Below are 19,803 nucleotides of genomic sequence, written 5' to 3'. Positions count from 1 at the left end.
TTTATAGTCGTGGGAGGAATGGCGGATTTGTCTTTACAAAGAAGCTGTGAGTCTGCTGGTAGATAAAATGAGCGCTGGGAGATAAAATAAACATTGGGAAGTATTCCACTGATTGATGAATGGAAAAAAGACAATTGCTTTTACAAATAAGCCTTAGGCTTGCTGATAAACGAAATTAGACATTGAGAGATGAAAGAAACAATGGGGAAGAAAAGCCCCTAAATTCCATAAGAATTAAAAATTAAAAGGGAGGGTTATACATTAGAGGGAAATCTTTGGTATCAGTTGTATTGGGGAGTCTGTACCTCCCAAGTACCTCAGCCAATGGGGAAAGAGAGAAGAGAAATGCAGCTGGGAAATTAGGATTAAAAGGGAGGCTGTGTCCTCCAAAAATTTGAGAGATCCTAGGGGAATGCCCCATGGCCTCTGTCTTTATTCAAATAAAGCCAGAAAGGACTCCTCTGTCTCCTTTTTGAGCATAAACCTCTGGTGTTTGTGGATTAATTTTCTTAACAGTCTGAAATCCAATCTATAACACCGCAGATTTATCTTGAAATAAATAGTGGTTTTTTCTATATATAAAAAAGACTCTTTATATTTTCTACTGTTCTACATATAAATTAATTTTCAGGCATTTGGGGGCTATAACCTCCCTTTTTGGGGATATCCCACCTGTTTCCCCCTCATCCCCACTCACCAGCTCCCCCACCACAGACATTGGGGTGCCCCAAATGACACCATCACCCCACAGACTCACACACTTCTCTTTTTCCTCACCCCCAGAGAATGCACAAAACGAGTCCAAGTGCCCTGGCCAGCAGCTCAGTGCTTCCATAAGAAGCACACGGACATACCCCAAAAAAGGGGAGGGAATCGAGGGCAGGGCAGCCCCCCAAAGTGTTGGGGTCCCCCCAGCTCCTGTCCCACAGGCTGGCAGCCGCCCCATGGCGCAGGAAGTGTCCCCAAGGTGGTGTCTCATCTTCCCCCTCAGCCCCCACCTCGTTCCTCCTCCACTCCAGGCAGAGGATTCCTCATTCCAGGAGATGTCTGATCCCTTCCCTAGGCCTTCCCAGACACAGCTGGGCTGTGATGGAATCCGTGCTCCCAGAGCCACCCGGCAGCTCCAGCCCCTGCACCGCTCCTGCCCATCAGTTCTCACTTCTTCTTTCCCTTTCGTGAATTCCCCCAGCCAGGGAAGCAGAATAAAACCTAGAAATTTAAAAAGTAAACTGGGAACACAGCCCCACACCTCACTCACTTGTTGGTTAAAAGGTGTCTCTGTTTACACATACCCAGGAAAACCAGTCCCTCTGGAGAAGTCTTGGGTTTCCTTTTGCATCAATTGAGTGGCACAGCTGCCAGCTGATGCCGTTAAACTCTCCATCCCCAAAACCCCTGGTCACCCTGGGCTCTGGGGTTTGTGGTGTCACACTGCTAGCAGGGACCTCTGCCAGCTGCCCTGCCCAGGAGAGAATCCATGGTACTGATGGGAATCTCACCACTGGAAGGCAGGCAGGAATTGGTTAATTCAGAGCAGCACCTCAGAGTGCTGGGGGGAAGCTGTGACATTCCCCTGCCTCCATGGCACCGTGGGCAGGGTTTAGGTGAGGTGCCCACACAGGCTGCACATCCTCGTGCAGATGAGAATCCCTGCACAAGGGTTCTCCAGCCACTCCAGGGGCTGGAGACAGCAAGAACATCCCTGGAGGAGCAGCAGGGTGGTAGGGCAGACGGACACAAGAGATCTCTGCAGCCAGGGTGTGGAATTTGGGGTTTATTGCAAGTGCAGGGCCCTGCTGGGAGCTGCCAGCCACAGCTTGGAGCAGGCCCGAGAGAAGAGAGGGGGAGAGAGGATGAGAGAGAGAGAGAGAGAGAGGGTGAGAGAGTAAGAGGGTGAGAGAGCGAGGTTCCCGTTACAATACAATAAATCTTCTGTGTTGAATATTCTAATTCTCACTAATCCTATAGCATTTACATCCAGCCTATAAGAATCATTACATTACCATACTGTGTTACATTTAAAACCCTAAAAACTACGCTTTTAAACTCTAAAAACTCCCCTTTGGGCCCCTTCTGCCAAGCTATTGGGGTCTGCTCTGACCCTTGGACCTGCCTGCTTGCAGTGGGCATTGTTTCATCAAGAGGGGATTACCTTCAGCTGGCCACACCATTGTTTTCCAGTTGTTCAGTAACTAGGGTATCTCAAAGCTTGCTTTCATTTCAATCTCACTTAAAGTTTCTATATTCTCAAAATCTTTTGCCAGGCAATCATATTAATAAGGCTTTCTGTTTCATCTTCCCCAACACAATGCCATTCCTGTTATCTCTTCACCCCCCAGTCCTGGCATTATCCTGCCCAAAAAACACAGGCATCTACAGTCCCTGTGCCTCCATCACAGCTGTCACGCCAGCCTCCTCCCAGGCAGAAGTGTCCTGCAAAGAGGAACTCAGGAGCAAAACCAAGGGAAGTGAATCTGTCTGTATGGAAAGAGTCACCGTTTCCACAGCAGAAACTTCCTTTACTGTTTATTCCCCAAAACTTGCACCACCTGCCCTGTGCTGCTGAATCCGCAGCCCAGCCAGGCACAGCTGGGCAGAGCTGGATCCGAGCCCTCAGCACCTGTGGCTCAGCATTCCCGAGCAGGAGGTGCTGTCCCCGGCTGGTGACACTGCAGACCCTGGGGGAAGGACAGGAGTGGGGCAGAGGAGGCTGCAGAGAGTCTCTGGTGGGGCAGAGGGAGGGACAGACACCTTCCTGCTCCCCACCCCCTGGTCTCGGTTTCCCCTCTGTCATTTCTCACATGCCTCAGTTCTCACTTCTCCTTTCCCTTTCGTCAATTCCCTCAGCCAGCTTGTTCTCCCAGCTCCGGCCCCTCCGCTCCGGCTGGTGAGTGCCCAGAGCGGCTCGGCCATGGGCTGGGGGCTCGGGGGGGCCTCGCTCACCTGGGCACTGCTGGCGTGGGTGACAGGGGCTGAGCAGCCCCAGGAACTCTCGTCCTCTTCGGGCTTTGGGGTGTGCAGAAAGACCTTGAACCTCTCACGTCTGGAAGTCCTGCCGGGGGGCGGCTGGGATAACCTCAGGAATTTGGATATGGGCAGAGTCATCAACCTGGGCTACTCACAGTGCAAGACCACAGAAGATGGATCTTACCTCATCCCAGACGAGATCTTCACCATCCCCCGCAAGCAGAGCAACCTGGACGCCAACTCCGAGATCATCGAGTCCTGGAAGGATTACCAGAGCATCACCTCTGCCTCCATCAACCTGGAGCTGTCCCTCTTCTCCTCCATCAACGGCAAATTCTCCAGCGACTTCCACCGCACCAAGACCCACCAGGTGAGAGACAAGGCTGTCACCACCCGGGTGCAGGTCAGGAACCTGGTTTACACTGCCAAGATCGACCCCGAGGCGGCCCTGGACAGGGCCTTCAAGAAGCAGCTGCTGACCATCGCCAGCCACCTGGAGAACAACCAGACCCAGATGGCCGATTTCCTGGCTGAGGTGCTGGTGCTCAACTACGGCACCCACACCATCACCTCCGTGGATGCAGGAGCCACCCTGGTGCAGGAGGACCAGATCAAAGCCACCTTCCTGAAGGACAGCTGGGCCACACGGAGCTCTGTCACCGCCTCGGCCGGCGTGGCCTTCCACAGCATCGTCAATGTGGGAACCAAGGAGTCCCTGGATGTCAGCTCGGGCTTCACCAAGCAGTACCTGGACAACCGCACCAACTCCAGGGTGGAGAGCATCGGTGGGGCCCCCTTTTACCCGGGCATCACCCTGAAGACGTGGCAGGAGAGGATTCAAAACCAGCTGGTGGCCCTGGACCGCTCGGGGCTGCCCCTGTACTTTTTCATCAAGCCGAGCACGCTGCCGGAGCTGCCGGCGCCCACGGTGCGGAGGCTGGCCCGGCGCGTGGAGCTCGCCATCCGCCGCTACTACACCTTCAACACCGCCCCGGGCTGCACCGACCCCTCCTCGCCCAACTTCAACTTCCACGCCAACACCGACGACGGCTCCTGCAAGGGCACCATGGCCAACTTCACCTTCGGGGGGGTCTTCCAGGAGTGCGTGGGCCTGGGCGGTCCCGACACCGGCGCGCTGTGCCGGGCGCTGGAGCAGAGGAACCCCCTCACCGGGGCCTTCTCCTGCCCCGCTGCCTACACCCCGGTGCTGCTGGGTATGCAGGAGCGGGAGGAGGGTCACAGCCACCTGGAGTGCCACAACAAGTGCACCCTGGGCATCTTCTGCCACCGCGAGTGCCAGGACGTCTTCTGGCTCTCTCGGGTGCAGTTCACCGCCTACTGGTGCGCCGCGAGCGGGCAGGTGCCTCCGAACTCGGGGTACCTCTTTGGGGGGCTGTTCAGCACCCATGGCGCCAACCCCATCACCGGAGCCCCGTCCTGTCCCTCGGGGTTCTTCCCACTGAAGCTCTTCGGCGAGCTCAGAGTGTGCGTGAGCCAGGATTACGAGGCGGGGGCGGCGTACGCGGTGCCCTTCGGGGGCTTCTTCAGCTGCCAGGCCGGGAACCCCTTGGCCGGGCAGCCCCGGGGCACGGCTGAGGACGCCCACGCCAAGGGCTGTCCCCCGGGCTTCAGCCAGCACCTGGCACTCATCAGCGACAGCTGCCAGGTGCAGTTCTGCGTCCAGGCCGGGCTCCTCACCGGGGGCTCGCTGCCGCCCGCCCGCCTGCCCCCCTTCAGCCGGCCCCCCGCCAACCTGCCGGCCGTGGACACGCTGCTGGTGCGGGACGGGGACAGCGCCTGGGTGAGGGACGGCCAGAGCCACGTGTGGCGGCTGGCACGGCCCGAGGAGGCGCGGCACGCGGCCGACATGGTCGGGGCCCGGGGGCTGTCAGGGGGAGAGGTGGCCGGAGTCACCGTGGCCGTGCTGGCCGGGCTGGCCACCGGCCTGGGGACAGCCTGGTACGGCCACCGGCGCTACAGGGCCAGGGGGTACCGCGAGCTGGGCACGGGGGACAGCCCGGCCCCCGGCAGCCCCGAGCACAGCACGGTGCTGAGTGTGGGCGAGGGGTACCAGCAGGAGGAGATGGAAGGGACGGTGCCCTGAGTGCCCCCTCCCCTGGGGCCCAAATCCCCAAACCCACGGGAAAAGGCGGGCGCGGAGGGGCCCCGGGGAGGGCTGTCTCCCAAATCCTGCATGCTGCAAGCTGCAACCCCAATCTCCATGTATATCTATCGGGATAGATATACACACGCATGCAGAGAGGCACGGAGCAGTTTTATTTCAGCCAGCAACTCGTCGTGTAGTCAACAGAGCATTAAAAAAAGGAAAAAAAGTCACGTTGTGGAAAGACTTACTCACAGTAAGAGCCATCGGGCTGGCACCGCGGAGGTGGGGGACCCTCCCCCCTGTCGCCCAGAGGGTTTTGCATAGCTCCAGACAGGCTTTGTCTGCACTGGGGAAAACCCAGGGCGTGCAGTGGAGGAGAAATCACACGGCTGAGAGCCACCCAAACAGGGGCGTGTGCCTGGGGAAAGAGGGTTTCTCCCTTGAGGTAGAAGATAACAACCCACGCTGAGGGCGGCTGGGCACAGATGAGAGCAAAGGGAAATCAGGGGGACTCGGGGTGCCTGGCCCTGCCCACAGCGCCCCTGGCTCGCCTGGCCACACAGATGACTGACAGAAGACAACGGAGAGGCCAGGCCGTGCAGGGACCGCCAGAGTCCCCTGCCATCCGCTTTATTGACCCCCAGCCCCTCCTGGGGTGGCCGCGGGGGTGACGGACCCTCCAGGCCATGGAGAGGAAAAACAGCAACGACAACAGAACGATGCACAGCAGGATGGGCCCCCCTCCCACCAGCACAGGGGGCCAGGGAGCCCCCAGCACCCGGCACAGGTGGCTCTGAGAGGCCTCGTGAACCCTGGTTTGGGATGGAAGGGACCCCACAGACTCCCATTCCTAAGCCCTGCCCTGGGCAGGGACACCTTCCACCTGGGCTCTCCAAGGCCCAGTCACCCCAAGGGGGCTGACAGGGACCCCCGGAGCCTTGGAACACACTTCCCCCATCACCCACACTCTCCTCCCCACACCACCCTCCTGGCCCAGCCCACGCCAACCCCTCACCAAGCACCTTCCCCTGCAGACCTCCCCAAGGGCAGGAAGGGGGACACTTCTTACCCCACCTGCACCTGGCCCCATGGGGACCCACAAGTGACAGCCCTCCCGTGGGGCAGAGCCCTGTCGGGGTGGGGGGCCCTACAGCCCCTGTCCCGACCCCAAGCACCACTGTGCCCAGCCCCAGCTCGGCTGCAGCACCACGTTCTCCCAGGCTGCCTCCCCAGATGCCCCCCTATATGTACATATATACGACAAAACCCCAAAACACGAGGTATATAGAAATTCCAACGTGGGGACGCCCCCATACCAACAGTTCAAGGAACCCACTGCGGGGGGTGGCATGTCACTGTCCCCCCACACACACTTCCTACCACCCACCAGCCCCTCCCTGGCATGCAGAGGGACACGGGGACCCTGCAGGGCACAGCTCAGACACAGCCAAGAGGAGCAGGGGGCAGGGCTGGGGGCAGCTGAGGCAGCCCAGGCCTCCCAGCCTCCACAGACACAGGAGACCAGTGGAGAGGTACCGGACAGAACGAACGGACAGACAAACGTCAGAGGGACGAGGCAGAGCAAGGGGGACTCCTGCGGCCCCAGCTCCCACCCCAAGCCAGGTGCCAGCCCCAGGTGGGTGGCAGGGGTGTTGGGTCAGGCTGGGACTGGCACAGATGAGGAGAGAGAGGGGAGCCTGGCACTCCCCAAGCCCTCAGCACAGTGACAGCGAGGACAGAACACCATCCAGAGGGGCGGCCAAGCCAGCCTGAAGCCCCACAGCTGTGTATGGGGATGTTCCCGCCCTGCAGGAGTGAAGGGGACGGCCAAAAGGACCTTCTCCCACATTCCCAGCCAGCCTGGGGCACTGCGTGGCTGCCACTGGGAGCAGGGGGCTCCAGGTGTGCCCTGAAAAGCCCCCAGGCAGGTATCTCCAGCAGCTTTATCCTGGTGGGTGCCGGCACAGGCAACCCTTTCCTTGCCTCCTCGCCACAGTCTCAGTCCTTCTCCTGTGCCAGGCTCTCCTCGGTGATGCCCTGGGCTGCCAGCTCGGCCAGGACATTGTCCAGGTAGTTGATGTCGGGGTAGCCGTGGCCGGTGAGGTTGGAGCCGAACTCTGTCTTGTGGTGGATCTCGTTCCAGATCACCGTGTCCGACTCGCCCGTGGTGCTGGAGGTCCCGATGGCGAAGATCAGGCGCCTGTCCCAGGCCACCAGCAGCAACTTCAGTACCTGTGGAGGCCAGGAATGGGGCAGGCAGCAAAGCAGGCACGGCCATGTGGACAGCCCACAGGCAAGGCCTCCTGGAGCATCCCAGCACAGCCTCCTGCCCCAGCCAGAACAGAGGGACTGGGCTGCCGAGCCTGCAGGGGAAGGTCACGGGGCTCCTGCAGAGCCTGCTGGATGGGCTGTGGGCTAAGCCTCCACCCACATTCCCCTGCTTAAGCCATGTTTGCTTTTCCCACCCGGGCACGCCTCACCTTCCTGCCCTTCTCGCTGTCTGGCAGGTAGCAGTGCCGGGGGAAGCCACGGGCCGTGAAGCTCTTCCCAGGGTTTGGATGCTCTGGTCCCTGCGATGTGGAGGGGAAAAGAAAACCCTTCTGGAGCTCAAAAGCAATCTCTGGGCACAGAGCAACTCCTCAAGCCTTGGTGGGCACTGATGGCCACCATCCCCCTGCCACCAAGCAGACAGGGACAGCACTTTCATGCGGATACACCCCAGACTTCCCACAACACCCTTATGGACAAGCAGCTCCTGAGCCAAGGCACGAGCTGCAGCGGGACCTGGGGGTGACACAGCTGTGACAAGGGCCACCAGCCCCCCAGGTGGCCCCCCAGACCCACCTGCACCCCCGGGGGGATGTTGTAGATGATGCGGATGGTTTTGCAGTCGGCGTGGCCAGGCAGCGCGTGGGGGATGATGTGATATTCCATCTTCCCGGGAGGCTGTGTCCCTGTCTTCACCCCATAGATGGTTTTGCAGGTGGGACACTGCAGACTCCCATCCTGAGAGTGGGAAAAAGGGGGACATGGTGAAACCAGCATCTCCAGCACTGAGCCACGCCAAGGACTGAGTCCCTGAGCAGCACTGAATGTTGTTTTAATTGGGAAAAACATAATTTCAAAAACTCTCAGGAACCTGGGGTAGGGCTGGGAGAATACACTCTCCAACTTCAACCAAAAACCTGAGGTCTGCATTTCTCTTCCCCATCAGTTTTCCAGTCCTCATTGCTTTCCCTAGCTCTGAATTGGTGCTTTGTTTTGCTTTGTTTTTTCAAAGAGGGAAATATAAAAAATATTGAAAATCTCCAAACAATGCCTTTTCGAGGGAATGTCAAGCACGAGGGGTATTTGCAAAAACTCTCCCGTGGCTGGAGAAGCACTGCCTGGCACCAAATTCCAGGTAGCTCTGCTCAAACATGCAGGGATCAAAGTCCACCCTGGCAAAGAAAACAAGCACAAAAATCTGGGCATAGTGGGGGGAAACACACCCACACAACCCTGAGTTCTGATTTAGCAGTCCCCAAGTGCTCGCTGCTGATAAAAATTAAACTCTGAGTCAGGGTGGGAGCTCAGGAGTCCTCCAGGGCAGCCAGGCTGGAGCTCTGTCCCACGGAGAGCTCGTGGAGCTCAGCAGAGGTGGCTGAGCTGGGGTCCCTGGGGCTGCAGGCTCTCACCTTGTTGCCGTTGTTGTACATGGCCACCAGGCAGTGGAGGTGGAAGACGTGGCTGCACTTGACCAGCTTCCCCACCAGGTCAGGCTTCACGGCCGGCTGGGGCCCCTTGTAGCCAGAGGGGGCAGAGAGGCGCTCCATGCAGATGGTGCAGTCCTGTGCCAGGGGGAGGACAGGGATCAGAGGGATGGGCGCTGATGGCTGCCCTGCTCTCACCCAGGTCACCCTGCAGGGGCCATGCTCGCAACACACAGCCCCCTCTGGGGACAGGGCAGAGCCATACAGGGTGGCATTGCGTGTGTCCCCAGCCCCTCATCCCAGGGCAAAGCCCCTGGCACAGCCCTGCTGCTCGCACCTCATCGGGCGGATGCCGCACCTTCTGCAGGTATTTCTTCAGCACCTCCTCCGGGGTTTTACCTGTGGGACAGCAAGGGTCAAAGGATGGGAGAAACCCACTGCCAGGGGCAGCAGAAGGGATGGGGGCACAGGAAGGGCAGGAGGGACAGTCTCTCTCACCCTTCTTGGCCTGTTTCTTGGTGGTCTTGCGGCAGGAGTGGGAGATGCCGGGGATGGACTGGATCTCGCTCTTGCTGACGGGCGGGGGGTGCAGCACCAGCTTGGGGGGCCGGGTCAGGCACACGGGCAGCCCGGCCGCGCTCATGAGGATCCCCGTGATCCCTGCGCAAGGAGGGAGCGAATGGCACTGAGGAAAACACCCTGAAACCCAGAGGCTCCCCAAAACCTGCCCCACTGGGGCTGTTCGTCCTCCCACCCTGGGGGAAGCAGCACCTGCTGCGGCCCCATCCTCACCTGCCAGTGCTGGATTGACGGGGCTGGAGCCAGTGAGGTTCTTCACAGGGACGGTGGGGACCCTGAGGGGAGCCAGCACAGACCACATCAGGACATGCAGGAGGCACCCACGTCCCCATAGGGCCCAGGGGCCACACAACAGTTGCCTGAGCAACTGCACAGGCCCTGGCTGGAAAAAGAGAATCCCCCCGACGGGGCAACGTGCCCCTCCCTGCCCCACCACCGCCTTTTCTCTGGCGCTTTAGAAACCCTGACTGCATCTCCATTCATGGCCCCTTTTTGTCACAGCTCCCCGGGCCAGTCTGTTGTTTCTTTTCCTCTTTTCTCCTACAGCCACGTCACTGCCACAGCTCTTTCCCCCTCCCCTTGGGGCTCTCTTCCATGGGAAAGTTTCCCGGCAGGTCAGGAGCAAAGGGAAGGGGGAGAATGGAGAGGGAGAGGAAAGGGGCCAGGCTGTGACAGAAGGCTGACGGCAGAGCCAGACAAAGGGGAGAAACAGGCCCATTAAATGTCCACCCCATCACAAAAAAATGTCTTTGGAGGGTGGGGGTCTGGAGGGACCCCTTCTCATGGGGCCTGAATGGCTTTTCTTTGGGCCTTTCGCAGTCCCCCACCCAACCCCTGACTCCAAGAGAAAGAGCAGCCTCAGCCTGTTCATTGAGATGCAGGAGCCACCCCATCCTTGCTCCGGTCCCCAGGCACCTGTGGGGAAGGCAAGGGGCCCAGCAGAACCCACTACCCTCCACGGGAGGATGGGCACCACCGAGGGTCTCCCACCACGCTCAGCGGTGACAGAACCCTGCAGTGAGGGCTGCAGCCTGCCTTGGGGAGGGGGAAATGCCTGTGCGGTCCCTTTCCGCAGCCCGGCACCCCGCGGGACTCACCCGGAGGCGATGAGCACTCGGGACTGGGCGATGGCGAGGCGCTGCAGGTGGCTGCGGTTCAGGGTGCCCAGGCTGGCCCGGGAGCCTTTGCCGCCGCCCGCGCCGCCGGGGGGGCTGCCCGAGGCGCCGGCCGAGCTCAGGGCGGGCGTGCTGGCCGCCTGCCGCCGGCCCCCCTGCGCCGCCAGCGGCTTCAGCGAGCCGCGCACCGCGGCCACGCCGTCCGGAGCCTTGGGCCCCGCCGCGGGCACCGCGGGCTTGGGGGCGGGCGGCGGCTTGGCGGGGGCGGCCTTGCGGGGCTGCAGCGTGGAGGCGCCGGGGCCGGCGGCGGCGGCGGCTTTGACGCTCATGACCAGCAGGCACTGGGGACACGTGCAGGCGGGCACCGGCGGGGCCGCCGCCGCCCCGGGGCTGGCCGGCCACGACTGCGACTTGGGCAGCGTGCCCGACACCAGCGGGTAGACCATGTCGAGGCGGCGGCGGACGCGGCGCTTGCGCTGGGTCTGCCGGTTGATCTGGCCCATGGTGGCGAAGTCGATGACGTAGCAGAAGCCGATGGCGCTCAGGTCCACCCAGGGGTGCTGCTTCTCGTAGGCGCGCTGGATGGTGATGCCCACGTCCATGTCGTAGGGCGTCCACGTGCCGCTGTCATTCTCCCACTCCCAGACGACGCCCTTGCCCGGTGCCGAGGACGGGTCGTAGTAGCTGCGCCGGACGGGCCGGATGGTGCCTGAGGGAGGGCGACAGATGCCATCAGACCCTGGCGCCAGCAGCCACCCGTGGGCAGGCAGCGAAACCACCCCGACCTGCCCCGCCGGTGCCATTCCACGCGGGGACAGCCGGCTTTCCGGCTCTGCTGCTGTCCCCACCCTGCCGGGGGACCCGTGTGCCTCAGTTTCCCCAGAGGGCAGGGAGCTCCTACACCCCACAGCCTGGGGGTGCACCCCAGTGCAACTGGGCTGAAGGGAAGGGCAGATTTCACTCCCACTGGCCCACAGGCCAAGCACGGAGCCACTCAGCCCCGATGGGGAAACACAGAACCACAAGTTTGGCTGCTCCAGCCTGCTCCTGGGGACCTCCTGTGGGAGCCTGATGAAACCAGGCATTAGGGCACCCGAGCCCGGCAGTGCCTGTCTCCCTCCCACCTCTGGGCTGGGACAGGTGAATGAAAGATTAGAGGGGCAGCTCTGAGCCCCAAGCAGTGACACACACAGGTCCTCACGCACGCAGGGGAGTGGGGCTCGTGCCAGCCCCACCATCTGCAGCTGCCAAACTGGCCCCAGTGAAAACCCCAACTGTGGCAACTGATTTTCCTCACAGGGAAAATCCCTGTGAGACCAAGCTAAGGAGTTTGAGTGGGGCCCTGTGCCCAACTCTCGCTGCCCCATCAGCAAACATCAGGAGTGGGACGAGAGCACAAAGCACCAAGGCTCTGTGCCTTGCATGCTTATTTTGGCTAAGCGTTTCCTTTCCCACCACTCCAAATCAACAAGGATGCATTGGAAGCATGGACACAAATTTTGGGAATTCCTACAATGAGGAGAAAGGCTTCCTCTTTGGGATGTCTCACAGCAGGGCAGGGCTGGGTGTGCATGGTACTGGGGTCCCATGCTGAGCGTGTCACTAATGCCCAGAGGTGTCTGGTAACAGGTGGGACAAGCACCACTGCCTCCAGGTCCCTCTGCAGATCCCCATGGCTCAGCCCAGCGTGAGGAACAAGAAAGCACTCAAAGAGAAGCAATAACAAGTCTGCTGCTTCGGCTTTTCACCACGTGTCCTGCAAAGCCTCCAAGAATTTCAGTCCCTTCTCACCCCCACCTCTCGGCGGAGAACAGCCGCCACCGCAGGTCCCGCAGGGACACGAGTGGGATAAGAAGGAAAAGGTGTTTATCAGCACCCTGCCAAGGGACACGGGGTGCAGCTACACCCCAGCCAAGCCAAGCCACCAGCCCTGTCCTGCCAAGGGGCACCCGGGGCAGAAAAGCCGAGGGGAGCGGGGCAGTGATTTATCCTAATCTGGCGGCGGCATGCGGCATCTGGCGGTCCCCAGGCAGCAGTGTGGGAATGCTGTGTGTTCCCCCAGCCCCTCGCCGCCAGCCGGCCTCCCATTCAACAGGGGAAGAAAGGGAACAATAGCTATTCAGGGCCTGCCAGGGTCGCGACCCCCCCAAATCAGAGCTGTTTAATGACCCAAAATACCAACATCCCCAGCAACCCAGGGAGAGACAGAACAATCTCCCTTTCAGTCCTCCACCCTGGGCAACAATAGCCCTCAGAAGCTGGCCCCCAGCCACCCTGCTCGCAGAGGTCCCTTGTCCCCACACCCACGGGCAGGGGAGGGTCGCCGCCAGCCCCCAGGGCTGCTGGGGAAAGAGGGACAAAGGAGGGTGTCTGGCGCTCTGCTGCACCCCAGGGACAAAGCACGCTGGCCATCACGGGGGTGTTGGGGATCACAACCCCCCCATTCTAACGCCCTGCCGTGGGTGCTTGCGCCCCACATCCCAGACAAGCCCAGGAGGTGGGGGACAGACAGCTGGGACCCACCCACCTGCCCGTGCCCTCCCCGAGCATCCCTGCACCTGCTCGTGTCCCTGCCCTGGGGCTGCCATCCCCCCGGGATGCAGGATCTGTCACCCAAGTGCCATCCAGCTCTCGGTCGATGGCGGCTGAGATCCAGCACAGAGGGAGCCGGGCACGGCCCTGGAAGGGTGTGCAGGAGACGAGCTCTCCTGAAGGGAGAAGGATGGGGTGGGTGCAACAGGGCCCTGCAGCAGCGAGGAGGGCGGGCAGCACGACCCCGGGGGGGACCAGGGACGCGCGGGCAGGACGGGCAGCGAGAGCAGGGCGAGGACCTGCGGATCGGGTGGGAGGACACGGGCGAGCTGGCATCGCGGCGGGATCGGGCACGGCGGGGCCCGGCAGCGCCGCTCGGTGCAGCCCCGCACGGCCCCGGAGCGGGGACACCGGGACCCCCCTCCCGCCCGCCGGGCCGGCCGTGCCGCCGCGCGGGGCCGGGCCGCGGGGCCGACTCACCGGTGTCCTGGCGGAACTGGTGCATGGACTGCAGGTCGATGATGTAGGGCGCCAGGCGGCTGTCGGCCTGGCCCAGCACCACGCTGCCGCCCGCCCGCGGCCCGGCGCGGGCCACCGCCTCGATGTGGTGGCTGACGGCCGGGCTGTAGGGCCGCCAGCGCCCGTGCTCGTTCAGCCATTCCCACACCACCACGGCCGAGGCCAGCAGCATGGCTCCGCCGCCCCGGCCGCGGCCCCGGCTGGCTGCGCCGCTGCCGCCCGCCCCGGCGGCTCTCGCATGCTCGGCGCGGCGCAGGGCTCTGCCCGCCCCCGCCCGGGGCCGGAGCCGCGCACGGCCGGGCCGCCCCTCGCTCGCCCCTGCGCGCACCCGCGGCGCCGCTCCCGGCCCGCTCCGCCCGGCCCCGCCCGCACCGAGCGCCCCGGGCCGGGGGCGGCACCGCGCCACGTCAGCGCGCCCCGCCCCGGTAGCACCGAGCGACCCGCGGGGGGCGAGGGACCCATCCCGCGTCTGTCCCGGTACCCCCATCCCGCACCCCGGCACCTCCCACTGTCCCGGTATCCCTGTGCTGCATCCCGCTTCCCCACTGTCCCCGTACCCCTGTGCTGCACCCCGGGTCCGCACTGTCCCCGTACCCCTGTGCTGCACCCCGGGTCCCCACTGTCCCAGTATCCCTGCGCTGCACCCCACTTCCCCACTGTCCCCGTATCCCTGTCCTGCATCTCGTGTCTCCACTCTCCCCATACCCCCACCCTGCTCCCCTGGGAACCCTCCCAATGTCCCTGTACCCCCACCCTGCAGGCCCCCTGTACCCCTAACCAGGTGTGCAGCCCGGGGAGCCCCTGGTGTCCCATCCTTGTGGGGACCCCGCAGTTGCTGCCTGCCAGTGAGAGACTCAGGGTGCTGGTAGGTCACAGGGAAACTGCTCCTTGTCCTGTGTCATAGAAATGTGGCCCAAGAGCTTCTTCAGGAAGTGGCCCCCTGGGCTGCTCTTGCCCATGACCCATGACACACAAAAATTGTTTCAAAGCCCAAAATTGCCTCATGTCTGAGGGCACGTGGGCTGTAACCCCAGCTCCTGCACCCCAGCTCTCCCAGCTGCCTGGCTGCCCCTGCTGTGACGTGCACAACTCTGTGCAACCCTCAGACTCAGGAGCAGCCAGTGCTGGCCCTTCCCAGCAGGCCAGAAAAACATTCCTGAGCTTGTTCTCCCACAGAGCCCCATGAGCAGCTTCCCAGGACAGCCCTGAATGGCAGGATATTGGTGACAGACTGGTCTCATCCTTTTTGTGCTCCTGTGCTCAGACACACCTAACACTGATTTCCTTGTATATGAAACACCTGGACTTTCCTGGTTCGGAAGAAATGTACAAATTGCCCCTGTGCCCCAGGTTTGGCAGCACAGGAAATCCCCCAGTCCATGGTCCACCTCAGCCTGCAGGCAGCTCATCCCCAGGCAGGTGGTGGAGCTCCTCTCTGGACAAACCTGTTTCCCAGGCACTGCCCATCCTGCTGAGTGCCTGCCAGAGGCGCTTGTGGTGAGAAACCATTAGACAAGATCCAAAAGAGAGGAAAAAACGAAGGGAAGGAAAAGGGGGAACAGGTGGGGACTGACTGCGGTGATGCCAGCTGGCGGGCGCTGTGGTGAGAGAGGATGAGGTGAACCACAAAGGTTCTCCTTTTTCCAGCTCACACTTGGATATACACATGGGGCTACGCTTCAGGCACATTTTCCTGCAAGAAGGGAGGTCTCCTGGCCCTTCCCAGAAAGCAGCACAGCCACAGAGAGCCACTCCTCTGGGTTTTCACCTGCTCCTTTGAGGCAGTCAAGTGCAGCCAAGGCTACGACGGGGGGAAACCCAGGGAAATCCTTTCCACTGACTCATACAGGAGGAAAAGGCTTTCCTGCTATTAAAAAAGGAAAGTGTTGGTGAATATCCACCCACCTCTGCTCCAGCTCAGGATCAAGAAGTCAGAAGCCAGCGCTGCAACACTGATGTGGGCCCGTGGGTGAAGCAGTGGGACCAGCACAGCGGAATCCCATCGGCCTCTGGGCAAGGAGCAAATCCATTCTCACCCAGCACCAAGGCCTGAGGTCAGGGAGCAGCCTCAGCCAGCTCGAAGCCTTTCCAACCCCACAAAGTGTGCCCAGCCACACATTAAGCCCTAAAAACATTTATTAGTTTGAAATTAAACACGTCCATGGGTTGCTTTTGGTGGCTGCATCTCTGCTGCAATTTGGGAGTGCACCCCTCCCTCCCTCCCCCTACTCCCAGTTCCCTGCTCCCACCAGCACTACAAATCCCTTCTCTCTTCCCAAAGCACAAAGCTGGGTGGTTGTGGTGGGTTCTCAGTTTGCAGGCCATTGCAGGGGTCCTCAGCAGCATCAACCACACGGGTACAGCTGTCCTCCCCTCAAGCTCCTAATTTCTGATTCCAAAATGAACAGCTTCGTTTGCCTTCAGCCACTGGGATAACTTCAATCCATGGCAGAGCAAATCCAAGGGCCTCCTGGCACCACGGGAGCTCAGCTGTCGGGCGCCCTTGTCCTCGCCAAATCACTTCACTGGTGATTCCCTCAGGGCTGCAGCTGAAAAATAGCATTAAACCCCAGCCAGCTCAGACGTCACCGCCTCTGCACGGCACGGCGGGGGCTGGCTGGCAGGGAAAGGCCCAGAGCTGGAGCCTCTAACCCAGCCAAAGCCTGGAGGTTTGGATTAATGGATTGCTTTTTCCCATTGTTTCTGGGTAGGGTGGCCATTCCTGAGCACGGTGGCTGCTCCACAATGCAGGTGCACCCAGCTGGCAAGGTAACAGGGAAGGAGTAAGGAAGGTTGCAAAAGCCCAGGGAAATCCCTGGGGCAACACCATCATCCACCTTGGGTCTCCATTGCTGCTTTCAGCCTGGAGTGCAAGTGCAGCCCCGAGCTGAGCTCTCTGCCAGCAGCTGAGGTGGGAGGATCGGGTTGCAGCCTTGGCCGGCTCCCTGGGATCTGAAGGTCACCTCGTACCCGGCCTATGCTGCCGGAGAAAAGAGGTCTGTTCCCACCTGGCTGGGTGGTGAGGTTCAAGGACACACTGCAGATGTCCCTGGCCACCCCTGGGAAGGTGAGGAGGGTGTGAGCACCCGGCCACTGCTGAGCTGGAGGGTGCAAGAGCAGAAGAGCATGGGGCTTCAAGCACACAGCAGCAGGCAAGGAAAACACTTGTCAGAAAAGAGACTTGCTTTGACTAATCCTGAAAAAAATAATGGCCATAAATTGTTATTCCCAAGTGCAGGGAAGCATAAAGATTGAAATAATCCAGTCCGAGCTGCAGGCAGCTGAGGGCAGGCAGCAAGTGGCAATGAAGAAGGTACAGGTTCTTCCTCTCAGGCACCACTAATAAAAAATCATCAAAAGACCCCATCAAACCACCCTTGCCCGAACCCTGCAGCCCTGTGGGGTCGGTGGGGTGGGCAGGATGGCACTGGGGGCTCAGCTTGGGGCTGCTTTGTCTCACAGAGGCCCCGTGCCCGTGCAGGCACTGCTGGTGCTGGGGCAGGCGCTGTGCCCGGCGCTGTCCCAACCTGCCACCACAAAGCCGCTTTGTGCAGGGCCGGCCGGGCACGTCCCCAGCCTCCTCCCTGCTCTGTGGCCCCGGGCTCCCCCCATGCTGCCTGTCCTCTCACAGGCCAGGGAAGAAGGCAGGGCCACACCAGGACAGGGCACAACCCCAGTGACCCACCATCTCCTCCTCATCCTCCCACCATCTCCTTCATCCCCAGCTCCTTCGTCTCCCCCATGACCTCCCAGTGGGTCGCATCCCCCCAAACCTCTCACCCCACAGGGATGGACCCTTCCCTGGAGTGGGAACTGGGCAGCCCAGCCTCCCTGGTGAGCTGCCCCACTTCCCCCAAGAAGTACATCACCCTGGTAGATCTCCCAGCCCTTTTATTCACACGGCAGCCATCACATCCAGTCGGCAGGAGAACCGTGGCCCAGGAAGCTGTGGAACATCCCAGCACTCCACAGGATGAACGATGTGGTTGGGGCTCTTAGGTTCTCCCATGCCATTCCCAGTCCTAAAATAAGCCCTGCAGGCACTAACCCCCTTGCAGAGAGAAGGCTTCTGAATCACAGCTAAAAGATCTCCCTTCAGTTAAAAGATCCTCTCCATTATCATGTCCAAGCAATTAAGAATTCCCCCTCCTGATTGTTCCCCCCACCCCCCAAAAAGCCCCAAGCAGTTAGAGCAGAAATTCAATGAGCAGCCAACCAAGCTGGGCAGAAGGAGAGTCCACGTGCAAGAGGCCAGGCCTTGTGCCTTGTAGCTGGGGGCAGGTCCCAAGACTCCTTTCACCCGGTGATGCTTTTCTGTCCCTTGGCTCCTGCCCTGCATCCACAAGAGCCCCAAGGCAGCATCTGCATGCCATAGCAGTGTGCAAATTCCAAAGGGAAGGGCAGTGCTGCTTCTCACGCCTCTGGGCCCTGGGGTGAGCAGCAAAGCTGCTTCCTGAGGGTAATTCAAGTGCCCAGCAGGAAGAGCCCAAGGACCTCTGCAGATCCCTGCTCCCTCCAGGGTAGTCTGCAGCCTGTGCCTCAGTTTCCCCACGGGGAGCAGCATTAAAAGCATGGGGATTAATGGCACGGTCCCTCCCCTCCACGTCCCCTCCTTCGCTCTCCGCTGCCCTCTGAGAGGGTGGGCGAGGAGCCCCAGGGGCACCCAAGCCCCCCCACCCCGTGCTCGCCCTCAGGGGCTCTCGGCCAGGCCGGGGGCTGCGCCGGTGGCCGGGCTGGGCTTGGCGAGCTGCCGCAGGTCCCGCACGGACCTCACGGCCCACTGGGCCAGCTCCCGCAGCACGCCCAGGCCCCGCAGCTTCTGCTCGAAGAGGCTGAGGCGCGGCGGGGGCGGCGGCCCGTCCTCCTCCTCCTCATCCCCCTCCTCGCCGGGGACCCCGCGGCTCTCCAGCCGCAGCAGCTCCTCGAGGTGGTAGGCGAAGGCCGAGACCTGGAGCAGGACGGCCGCCAGCGCCCGGCCCAGGCCCGCGTCGGCCTCGCCCAGCTGCTCCCGCTGCTCCTCCAGCATCTGGGCCAGCAGGGCGCGGAAGGCCCGGTAGGCCGCCAGGTTCTCCAGCAGCCGCTGCGTGCCCGTCTGCTCGTCCCAGCGCTCCACCGCCGCCAGCGGCACCCCCTCCACTGCCGCCACACTGGCCGAGGCGTCCAAGCCCTGCTGCTCCACCTGCAGGGTGAGACCCGCCGGGGATCAGCGGGGCAGGACAGATGTGGGGGGATCCCCAGCCCTGCGGGTGTCGGGGCAGTGCAAGTGCCCGAGTCCTGCCCAGGTGTGAGCAGGCCGGGATCCGGCAGGACTCCGTGCCCCATGCCTGCCGTGGGTCAGTCCTCGCACCCCAGCACAGCTCCCAGATCCCAGCAGTGCTCCCAGCCCCAGAGCAGCCAGAAGGAGCAGGGCAAACTCACGTAGGCGTCCAGGAGGTCGACGACATCCGCGCGCATCTTGCCGGCCAGGCGGATGCCGCGGCTGCAGAGGTCGCGGCGCCGGAGGGCAGCGGAGGGGCTCTCTGCGGCCGCCATGCTCCGGGCAGCTGTCACGGCCACCAGGCTCCGGGCACGGCAGCAGCCGCCCGGCCCGCCGAGGACAATCCCTTGCTGAGCTGGTGCATTCCAGCCGGGAGCTCCGCTCACACGTCCGCTGGCCTGGTTCTCCCCCTCTTCCGTGCCTGGGGCCTGGCACCGCGCTGCAAATTCCCGCCTCTGGGATCAACAGCGACAGATTATTTCCCTAATTCCCCCACGCATCGCTACTCCGAGTGCCTTGCCCAGAACTGTCTGGCGCAGCAGCAACAGGCTCCCGGCCCCGGCTGACCCACTCCTCCCTCCCAGCCACACAGCGAGATTAGCAGCACGCTAAGCCCTCGGCTCATTCCAGAGCGCGGGAAACCACTGCCGGGAAGAGGCGAGCAAAGCCTGGACATTGCTCAACACCTCAGCCCGGCAGCCGGCTGGAGCCTGAGCAGGACCAAGCAATGCTGGAGGGCAGCCCCCAGGCTGGAGATCCCGCAGCAGCCCCAAGCCAAACTGCAACCCCAGCCCTGGCAGAAGGATCCGTGCCAGATGCTTTTAACCCCCCTTCCCCCAGAGGAGTCCTGCCCTAAAGAGGGGCTGCAGATAAGGAAAGATATCCCAACCACCCCAGAACAACACCAGCCACGCCACAGGTGAGCTGCACACACCAAGACAAAAACAGCCCTTCGGGTTGGGTTGGTATTTCCTCAGTATGTTTATTTTGGTTATGCATTACCCAGATCAAGAGGGAGAAAAACCCCAGGAGTTG

At 61.7% G+C, this 19,803-nt stretch overlaps 3 protein-coding genes across 3 annotated transcripts; 1 reads left to right on the top strand and 2 right to left on the bottom strand.

Moving 5' to 3' along the window:
* The first annotated feature begins 2,592 nt into the window (after nt 1-2,592).
* Nucleotides 2,593-5,071, top strand: MPEG1 (macrophage expressed 1). The gene has a single exon (XM_054276139.1). It carries the CDS (start codon nt 2,912-2,914, stop codon nt 5,069-5,071), a length of 2,160 nt encoding a protein of 719 aa, XP_054132114.1. The 5' UTR covers nt 2,593-2,911.
* Nucleotides 5,072-5,130: 59 nt separating this feature from the next.
* Nucleotides 5,131-13,683, bottom strand: DTX4 (deltex E3 ubiquitin ligase 4). The gene is made up of 9 exons (XM_054276140.1): nt 13,473-13,683; nt 10,443-11,169; nt 9,559-9,620; nt 9,265-9,426; nt 9,104-9,165; nt 8,752-8,904; nt 7,919-8,080; nt 7,555-7,644; nt 5,131-7,306 (listed from the first exon to the last, which is right to left on the bottom strand). The coding sequence occupies exons 1-9, from the start codon at nt 13,681-13,683 to the stop codon at nt 7,073-7,075; spliced, it is 1,863 nt and encodes a 620-aa protein (XP_054132115.1). The 3' UTR covers nt 5,131-7,072.
* Nucleotides 13,684-17,710: 4,027 nt separating this feature from the next.
* CNTF (ciliary neurotrophic factor) lies at nt 17,711-19,068 on the bottom strand. Its single transcript, XM_054276206.1, has 2 exons — nt 18,930-19,068; nt 17,711-18,690 (listed from the first exon to the last, which is right to left on the bottom strand). The coding sequence occupies exons 1-2, from the start codon at nt 19,041-19,043 to the stop codon at nt 18,202-18,204; spliced, it is 603 nt and encodes a 200-aa protein (XP_054132181.1). The 5' UTR covers nt 19,044-19,068; the 3' UTR covers nt 17,711-18,201.
* Nucleotides 19,069-19,803: the final 735 nt, after the last annotated feature.

Source organism: Melozone crissalis, unplaced genomic scaffold (assembly GCF_028551555.1).
Source record: "Melozone crissalis strain CALT ecotype California unplaced genomic scaffold, PUWL_Pcris_2 ptg000018l_1, whole genome shotgun sequence".
NCBI lineage: Eukaryota > Metazoa > Chordata > Aves > Passeriformes > Passerellidae > Melozone > Melozone crissalis.
This window is presented reverse-complemented; position numbering and strand designations above follow the sequence as displayed.